The 10,217-nt window shown below is 40.6% G+C and overlaps 1 protein-coding gene across 2 annotated transcripts; it reads left to right on the forward strand.

The window, feature by feature from the left end:
- The first annotated feature begins 1,850 nt into the window (after window positions 1-1,850).
- On the forward strand, window positions 1,851-7,442 carry cdca7a (cell division cycle associated 7a). Of its 2 annotated transcripts, none has more exons than XM_028024411.1 (10): window positions 1,851-1,979; window positions 2,494-2,634; window positions 2,716-2,838; window positions 2,917-3,117; window positions 4,566-4,646; window positions 4,721-4,912; window positions 4,995-5,123; window positions 5,222-5,371; window positions 5,448-5,584; window positions 6,361-7,442. In XM_028024411.1, exons 1-10 carry the CDS (start codon window positions 1,959-1,961, stop codon window positions 6,395-6,397), a joined length of 1,212 nt encoding a protein of 403 aa, XP_027880212.1. In that variant the 5' UTR covers window positions 1,851-1,958; the 3' UTR covers window positions 6,398-7,442. The 2 variants fall into 2 exon arrangements, with proteins under 2 accessions (XP_027880212.1, XP_027880213.1); XM_028024412.1 differs by having other exon boundaries at window positions 1,875-1,979; window positions 2,497-2,634.
- The last annotated feature ends 2,775 nt before the right edge of the window (window positions 7,443-10,217 follow it).

A 10,217-nucleotide genomic window follows, 5' to 3' on the forward strand; every position in this document is an offset into this window, starting at 1 on the left:
TGACAAATGGCTAATACTGGCCTCCAGAAAGCATCTTAAAAAAGACAATCCATAATCCGAATTATTTAATAGCTAATATTTCACTTAAAATGAATAATCTAGCCATTGTCCATGCCTATTTAATCCTTCCATGGATCTGCATCTGCTAATGGCCAAGAGCCAGGGCACACTTTGACTAAGTCCTCAATCCATCGCAGGTCTCTATAACCATCCACTAAAGGTAGGGGGCAATTTAGCAAGGGCAAATAACTCCATACATGGTGGGAGGAAACCAGGGTGACTGCTTATTACCCTGTGATAAGCAGATAGTGCTAACAACTGCACCACCATGCAGCCCTACAGTGGATAATGAAGGAAAGGCAACCTCATGATATCTTAATATTGCACTGCAGAAAAAACACTTGTATCAGTTGACTTCATAAATGGCTCTTTGGTCAAAGTGTGAATGCTGAACATTAAAAATATTACATAGCAATATCAAACTTATTGTTCTATCTTGTGGACTCATAGAAAAGTTATTATGATCTTTAAACACTAAAACAAACTCAACCTGCAAATAGTATGCTACATCTTAAAAAAAAGGTGGGGCGGAGGGGGGGGGGGCAAAGGTTCAGTCTTGTCAATTTGGAGATTGTCTTCTTACCACTTTTGCGATGTTGTTTTCAATTAGCTTGGTTTCATCTAAAAGGTTTAGAGAACACTGCAATGTTGGCAAATCTGAGCCAGTGTCCACATTGCCCATGTGGAAATTTGCCTTATTGGAAGACGTCCAGTGAAGTCTAATTAAAATAGATCAAAATATGCTGCAGCAGCCTTTATTTCTGCTAATTATTATGATTTTCCACCTACAGCTGACTAAAATCAGCTGACATTGAAGGTCAGCATATCACACCAAACCTATAGAAAAAACTATTAATTTAGAAATGTGGAATAGACGAAAGTTTTAACACTTGCTTAAACATTTTAATTTTCAAGAGGTGACAAATAAGCATTGGAAAATATCATTTACTGAATATAAAGGTATATGTAGTCATCCAAAAGGGAAACAGAACCACTGTAATTCGGAAAAGAGTGTAAAATAAAGTGTTCAGACAAGAATATTCTGTGTGTTTTGATATTAGATGAGATTTCTGCTTTTTTCTTTTAACCATTTATTACCATTTTCCATAATACATAACTTCTAAGCTGTAAAATATTTCCACAACAACACCTGAAATCATGCACTGCTACACCGCTTACAGAAAAGCAAATTACACCCTCACTAGTGGTTAGATCATGTTTCTTTCCAGTTGATTTCAGAAAACATGTAATATACAGTTATCTCCTCTACATTTTAATTTTGTAATGTAGGTCTTTAAGTGATCTATACCACAGATTTCGCAACAGGAAGTCTTCTATTACTGTCTTTGTTGAAAAACTTTCTTGGATTTCTTTTTTATCAGACACTTCCTCTATTTCTTTAGGAAACCTTATCTCACATCAAATGTAAAGAAATTGCACATAAAGAAAATCTCATAACCCTGGGCATTTTTTCCCCCCATATCGACCTGAAACTTGATAACATCTTGATAACATCGCGTACAACATTTTACGCGCCTTGTATGCAAATTAAGCAACGAAATGTTCGCGCCACTGCCAAGAACATGGAAGGTGCATAACAAACCTCGCATTAATGTATTAATCAGAAATGTGTCAAAATTCAAATACACGCTGGACTCAAGTAAAGAATAAAAACTAAACTCTAAGCTATGACTAACGTTGCGTTTTAACCAATCTGTTTATTAATGCCGTTAAAGGCCCGCCGGATGTTTATATGCAGCTTCCAGGACCTTCCGGTGGCGCGGGAAATGAACGGAGTCTGACTGCAAGCAGCTGCAGCTCCAGCATTGTTCCCTGTAGAGCTGCTGCACGGCGAGCTTTCTTACCACACAGTCAAACCGCTTCGAAAAGAAAGAGAAATGCCTCTGACTCGCTCCAAGGTAATATTGCGTTTTCATTTTTAATCATCTTTTTTACTTTCATATACTTGCAAAAAAAAAAAAAAAAACATCATCAGCAGAATTAGATTTGACATTAACTTTCCGCTATTTTTAGACTAACTTTTCTAAATTATTAAAACTATTTATACGTTAACATTTTTTTGCATTATTTATGACTAAGAATGCAATTTAATTTTGATGATCATCTGGTTTAGTTTGAACTCTGTGCTCAGGGGTGTGTCCTACAAACTTCAAACGACCCATTTTATATTCTGCTATATTTGCTCACGATTTTATTAGTTACACACTGCATCGTTGCATTTACTACATGATCCAACGATAGTTGTAATGCATCTGATTTATAGTTGTGAAGATATCTAATTAAGTTATAAGTGTCCAACAATACTTGCATGTTAAGTTTTTGTTTTACAGTCTCTCACCCATATTGAGGAGTTACTGAGTTAAATACAGAAGCCCATCTGACTGCATGGTTGTTTCATGTTGTTTCTTAAAGAAGCTGGCTGCCCAGACTCCATCAACCAGGATGAGCCTGAGGAGCTTCCGCAGTGTCCCGCTGGTCCCCATGGAGACCTCGTCCTCTTCTTCTGATGACAGCTGCGACAGCTTCGGTTCTGATGGAGGTTTTGCGAATACGGTAAATGCAATCTTTAACATCTGGCTGCAAACTCGCCAAGTGTTTGTGATCGTTGCAGCTTATGCTTTTCTCTGACTTTAGAGGAGGAGCTTGAAACAGACGAGGAGAACCGCACAGAAACCAAAGGTGTTCGAGGCAACGTCAGAGGAGGACACGTGCAGCGGCTTTGACGAGAACGTGATCAGCAAGCAGATTAAAGCAATGGTAAGTAATGCAGAAATTTTAAAACTGGTCAATAAAACTCTTAGGTTTCTGTTGGCTATAAATATCTTTTTCTTTTAGAAAGTCGGCCGTGAGGCTCCAAAACTTGGCCGCAGGTCAAATGTCCTGAAAGTCGCCATGGCGTTCCCCACCAAGAAGACGGGAAAGAAGAGACCTGCATCTGAACCGCTGCCACAGCCTAAAGTGCAGGACTCTGACTCCGAGGAAGAGGAGAACTTCATGGCTAAAAGGGCTCTGAATATTAAGGAGAACAAAGAAATGGTATGATCTGTTTCGTTTAGGTCACAGCAATTATTGTAGCCAGAGGTGCACTGATCAGAATTTCTACCAGTTTTTGTAAAGCCCTGACCTGCCAATTCCAATTTTAACAAATTAAGATTTCTGTTACGGAACTAAAATGAAGTGTATTTGCAATAGAGTAAATAACACACCAGGTGTGAGAGAGGAATAACTCTCACAAGGTTTTGCTAAAGGAAAAAAAAGTAATAATAATTTGAACCTATCTTTAAAACCTCATGTTAGGAATTACCGATAATAAAACCTATCTCCACACGTATTCCCTAAAGAATATTGATAATTAATTAAATCTGAGATCTCCAAAAGGCTGCCAACATTTTCAAATCTAGCATGTTGCATACTCAGAAGGCCTGAACATTATTATGGTTAGCCTTCCTGTTATCTGCTGAAAGTCTTGGTCTCTCTTCTGGAGCCCGAATGAACCAGAGACATCTCTCAACACGTTATAGAGATTTCATTTTTCAAGCCTTATTAATGCTGGAAGTGGCTAACAATGAGTTACACTTGCTGAAGTTGTACTCTTCAGTACAACTTTGTTGCTCTTACTCTAATCTGATCTTAGAAAGTTGTGGTCAGACCACCAGTCAGAGCTAATCCATCCATCCATCCATCCATCTTCTTCCACTTATCCGAGGTCGGGTCGCGGGGGTAGCAACTTCAGAAGGGAGGCCCAGACTTCCCTCTCCCCAGCCACTTCTTCTAGCTCTTCCGGGGGAATCCCGAGGCGTTCCCAGGTCAGCCGAGAGACATAGTCTCTCCAGCGTGTCCTGGGTCTTCCCCGGGGCCTCCTCCCGGTGCGACGTGCCCGGAACACCTCACCAGGGAGGCGTCCAGGAGGCATCCTGACCAGATGCCCGAGCCACCTCAACTGGCTCCTCTCGATGTGAAGGAGCAGCGGCTCTACTCTGAGTCCCTCCCGGATGACTGAGCTTCTCACCCTATCTCTAAGGGAGAGCCCAGCCACCCTACGGAGAAAACCCATTTCGGCCGCTTGTATCCGCGATCTCGTTCTTTCGCTCATGACCCAAAGCTCATGACCATAGATGAGGGTGGGAACGTAGATCGACCGGTAAATCGAGAGCTTCGCTTTTTGGCTCAGCTCTCTCTTCACCACGACGGATCGGTACAACGCCCGCTTGACAGCAGACGCTGCGCCAATCCTCCTGTCGATCTCCCGCTCCCTTCTTCCCCCATTCGTGAACAAGATCCCGAGATACTTGAACTCCTCCACCTGGGGCAGGACACCCCCCTTGACCCGGAGAAGGCACTCTACCCTTTTCCGGCTCAGTCAGAGCTAATAAAGTTGTAAATTGGCAGATTCTGATCACCTCTCCATTTTTTGTTACTTCTCCAAAAGGACCTTAAGAGATTTTCTTGATACATGTTAATTATATTTTATTTATTATTTTCAGCTTGCAAAGCTCTTAGCAGAACTGAACAAAGTGCCTGGACTCCTTCCAGGGAAACGGATGGCAAAGTCAGCTTTGACCACAGTAATATGACTTATAATTAATTTGCTGAGTTACAAATGTACTTGTCGGCATGGACTAATATTTTCTACTTTCAGCTGAGACAGGCGCCTCAGAGGTCACCTAGAAAACCATGGGGTGTACGGCGAGCCCCAGAGCGGCTGCTCCCTCCCCGTACGCGGTCCCGCTCCCAAGTGGACGGACCTCCCAGCCCGCCTCCTGAAGAAGACACCGAGGATAAATTCAGCCTGGTTCGCAAAAACCCCGACTATGAGGAAGATGACGAACCTGTAAGTCTAATCATAAACACCACTGAATCACCCCGTCTTCTTTGCTTTAATAGTCTCGTAATGACAATGTTTTCCTGCGCAGCCACGTCGCTTGTGCTGTAACAGGCAGCGGACCCTCCCTCATGTGGTGCGGCCTGTGGAGGAAATTACCGAGTTGGAGTTGCAGAGAATCTGCAACAACGTCCGAGAGAAAGTCTACAACAGCTCCACTGTGAGTCCCGCATCATTGAACCTCTGATCAAAGTCAGCGCTGGTGCAGCTGTGTGACTGAAATATTATGAATTATTAATATCAATTATCTGTTTTCAGGGCTCCACCTGCCACCAGTGCCGCCAGAAGACGACCGATACCAAAACCAACTGCCGTAATCCCGAGTGTTTTGGGGTGAGAGGTCAGTTCTGCGGCCCGTGCCTCCGTAACCGATACGGAGAGGAGGTTCGAGATGCTCTGCTGAATCCAGTAAGTACCACGTCATTTAGCACTGTGATGACCGTTCGTAATGCATGTGTTGACTAATAAATCGTTTGCTCGTTAGGAGTGGTGGTGTCCGCCGTGCAGAGGGATCTGTAACTGCAGCTTCTGTCGGGCCAGAGAAGGCCGCTGTGCCACTGGAGTGTTGGTCTATCTTGCTAAATACCATGGCTTTGATAATGTGCACGCCTACCTGAAAAGGTGAGGATGCCTTTAAGAGATGCCCCAATATAGGGTTTATTGTCAATTTTCCATTCGTTTGGGGATTTTTAAGCTTTGATAACTGGAGAGCCATTGTTGTAAAACAACTTTTCACTTTGTTAAAACACAAAAGGATTACAGATGTCCCATTTTAAACATTTTGCCTCTTTAAAATCTATTATCAATCCATTATGTGCATTAATATTTACTGTCAATGTAGCTAACCTAAACTGGCTAGTCTGGACCAATTTCCAGGCAGTGAGACAGAGGAATTTTGAATACTTTTACTGTCACTTTTATTGTAATTTTCAAGTCAATTTCACTACTAAAAGCATACAGATTTATTATCTTCTCTGATAGGCAGGAGTTGAAAGGTATATAGGCGATCAATTTTACTGTAAATACATTCAACCTTCCTGTTATTTGTTGAAAGTCTTGCTCTCTCTCGCTTTTTTGTAGCCTGAATGAGCAGCAGACATATCATAGACAGTAGTCTTCTTCTAAATAGTTCTGGAAATCTCTTACATAATTTCTACAAATCTCTCAAAAATTGTTAGTTTTGAGTTTTCTTTCTCAGTGACAGCTTCTAAATCAAAGAGAGTTGCCAAGGCAACCTGGTAGCACCTACATTAGGTATATTACACTTACTTTGAAAAACTGACTGACTAGCCATTTGAACTAAAAATCATCTAGCCTGACCTTAAGGTCTCTAGTATTTTTTTTTTTTTTATGTATATCAAAAACTTGAGTTCATCTATTATTTATGTTTTCTGCAGCTTGAAAAAGGAGCTGGAGGAAGAAAGCAGCAAGTGAAAAGCGAACAAGAATCTCCTGCAGATACCCCTGAAGACTGACGCTCTTCTTGACCAGTTTATATGGCTCGGAGTGTGAAGCATTGAAACTCTCAATGCTAATTATTTCTGTTCAGGTTTTTGATCAAAAGTTGTTCTCAAACTTATAAAGTTAAAGATTTTAAACCCCAGACTAAGACTGTAAGCTATAACTGAGCAAAAAATTGCCCAGTACACCATCCGCAGTCTTACCTGTGATGAAATGCAATAGTCCTGTGATGTTAGCATTGCCTTTGGACTGATCCACATGTACTGTACATTGTTTTAAATGTATTTTTTTTTAAATGCTGTTAAATCAAATTAGCCCTTTCCTTCGCTTCACATTAATGCTTGTGTTTTTACAAGTTCCGCTTATATTTGCTTGCTGGAAATCAAAGAAAGCCTTCCTGCCTGTTGTGTTCTAGAAGTGGCCCAGTGATCCTCCTGCTGTAGGTTGAAAAAAGGGCATATAGAGCGAGGTCCACTGCCTTCCTCCTCTAAACCGTGAGGAGCTGTGATAAACTGCAGCGCCTGGTTAAATATCCTTCATTAGATAACTGTCACTAATGGTGTGGAAACAATTAGCACACTCTAATGGGAATCTCATACCTGTAAATCACTTTCCCCTGTTAAAGCACGTTCTCGCTCTGCACCAGCCTCCGTGGCTCATTTTCTGCCGTTCAATTGTTGAGCAGAAATGGCTGAAGGTGCCACTGAAGTGGCAGCAGAGTTATAGCCTGCGTTTTCCGCTCACAGCTCTGATCCGCTAAATGAAATGACATAAAATTAACCTTTGGTGCTGTTCATTGTTGAAATGTTCTTGGTTTGACCTGTGGTTGAGGATACTTAATCGTACGATGCTGTTGCAAAAATGTGATCGGTTAGATTTTTTTTTTTAATCTTTTGCTGTAATTGCAGGTGGAGGTTGTTATACTGCTGGCTCTGTGTGCCAAACACAAAGGAAATGTGATTCGGGTTCATTGTGTTTTATGTACATGTTCAATAAAGCGTTAATCGGTGCAGAATCATGTCAGTGGTCTTCTCTGTAACAGTGGCACCTGTAATTACTGTTATTGAAAGACGAAGAAAATCCAGTGACTAAAGAAATGAAACCATGAGGCTTCCTAATGTTACTGAGGGACAGCTGGTGAAACCTTCACTCCTTCACAGTAAATTTGAACAGAACCAATGTCCTACAAACACTCCAGCAGTGAGGTAGGCTGTCACATGCACAAGCCTGAGTGGGTCAGATAATCACCTTTTACATCAGCTCAGCGCTGCATTAAGGGTGCAACTGAAATCCGTATTGGGTGTGTTTCAAAACAAACGAAAACACATTTTTGCACTTTAATAAAAATGATAAAGAAAAAAAAAAGTCCCCTCCCAGTTAGTTACTTTATATTAAAAATTATCTGATCTGTATTAGGCACTAGAATTATTTTTGTAAGACCTTAAGCATGCATAGAGGCAGAAAAAAGACCCAAAATGTCAATTGAGAGAGCTACAGTCTACAAGCTGTGAAAGTGAAAAATGAGTATGCAGAAAGATAGCAGGCAGGTCTGTGTGAACAAGGAAGGAAACTAGGTCTGAATGATTCGAGTACCTCGATTATTAAAATGTCTCGGGGAAAATGTGTGTGCCTCGAAGCTTCGCTAAATTATGTTTTATTATTTAGCCTGTGTTCCGCCCGGGTCTTTATTTGTGGTGGGCAGCGCTGTCGCTACGTGCTGGCAGCAGCATGGCGTTGAATTTCTGCCGTGGGAACTGCGTGGATCACGTTTCGGGGAGAGAGAAATATTCTTTTACAACAGCCCTAATGGAAACACATCAGCAATGCCTTTTGGTTGCAACTAGTGTTCTCCATCAATCTGTGTAGGGTAGTAAGGTCATTTTCAAACAGTTTGAAGTCTGCCACTAAAATTATTCATAAGAGGACACAAAGAGCCAATGAGGTAGGTAGAGGATTGAAGGTAAAGAGTCACAGCTGTTTTCTTTAAATAGCAGAATCACTGAAGTGGGTCATACCACCATCTGTCTGTAAGGGCTGGGAGGATGAACGGCTTATTATTTGTTCAGTTTATCTGCTACTTTGACCTAATAATCCTGACCCTATAAAGACATTTTTCTTTCTTTCTTTTTTTTTTTTTTTTTTTTTTTACTAATTAGTGCTATTCTGACCTGTGTTTGTATTTTTTGTTGGTTAGGTTTCAGTTGGTATGTCTCCTGTTGTGTCAACAATGGTCTGATCAGCCTGTATTTAAGTTTCCCCGTGAGATCAGTTTGGCTTGAGTTTACTATGTTGCTACTGTTGTTGTGTTGACCTATGTTATGGACCCAACTTTTAATTTTTGAAAAATCTTTTAGTTGATTTTTGTACATAGCTTAAGAATATATTTTTGGAATGTTGTCTTGTTTTTCTGGCTGGTTTGTGCAGTCCCTTACATATTCCAATGGCCCAATCAAAGTCCAGGTCTCAACCTGATCGAATTGCTGTGGTGGGATCTTAGGAAAGTTAAGCAAAGAAGAAATGCCCTCAAATCTCAATGAACTGATTCAGTCCTGTACAGAGGAATGGGGAACAATTCCTCCATAACAATGTAACAGACTCACATTGGAGTATATTTTGAAAATTTGTATCACTGAAATTGATCAAAAAATCTTTTTTGACACAAAAATCAGATGTGATGCTGGAGGACAAGTAAATAATGTAGCTTTCTGACAAACTGGAAACATGTCAGAAGATGAATATTTGTGTGATCAAAGATTGACTCATTTACATAGCAGATTTAGCAGCACTGCAGTAAAATTAGGGATTCACGTTTCATGACACAAATACCTCACAGCTACCTGTGAAGACGCTTTTATAAAGATTCAGCTTTTTGGAAAAACAGTAGTACAGCATTTCGCCGGTTTTATAAGAAACTTTTCATGTTCATTCTTCTTGGGTGTTCACAGTGATTGAATTTTGCAGGCGCTCCAGCTTCCTCTCGGTGTTTAAGGAAATTGGTGTTAGGTTAACCAGTAACTCTAATTTCCTCAGGTGTGTCTGTTGGTTCTGTGATGGACCAGCCACCTCTGGTCCAAAGTCCAGCTCTAATTCTGCCCTGTGACCCTGAAAAGGACTTAGTAGGTACAGGAAATGGATGGTTACAACAGCCAATAAAAACTGAGGAGAACTTACAAGGAAGGACTATACTTTTACTAACATTTAAATAATTAAATCCTTAGTTGTTCTGTGAATATCCATCAGTTTAAAGTCACTGATGACAGAATATGGATTCTTGTAATGCTTTCTGCTCATGGTTTTCTTGAGCAATGACTTTCAGATTTAGTGTTATGTTTACAGCTCACATTATGGCCCATCTGTTTATTATTATTATTGTTATTATTATCATCATCATCACAGCCCTCAGGTTTTCCTGCTCAACAGATGCTGCCATTTGTTTAGCAGAAATAAAGACAGCAGGAGAACTAAAGCTGCCTGACGTTAGTCGTGCAGAACACTGACAATAGATGCGATAAACCTTCAGCAGAGCTGCACAATTCATATTATTGTTACCAAGTTCACATATGCAGACGCCACTCCAAATGCAAGCATAAATCTATTGACCCTGCGTGTTTACCTGCATACAGCGATCCATTCTCTGTTATCTTTTCACACGATGTGTACCACTTTGTGATAGTTTCCTAGTTGCCTTTTCTCAAGTATTCATTGTTACACATGGTGATATTGTTTCTCAATTTTCTTTATGAATCTCTTATAGTCATTCTAGATTTTTTTTTTTTTGCATAGTTGTATACAT

Source organism: Xiphophorus couchianus, chromosome 7 (assembly GCF_001444195.1).
Source record: "Xiphophorus couchianus chromosome 7, X_couchianus-1.0, whole genome shotgun sequence".
NCBI lineage: Eukaryota > Metazoa > Chordata > Actinopteri > Cyprinodontiformes > Poeciliidae > Xiphophorus > Xiphophorus couchianus.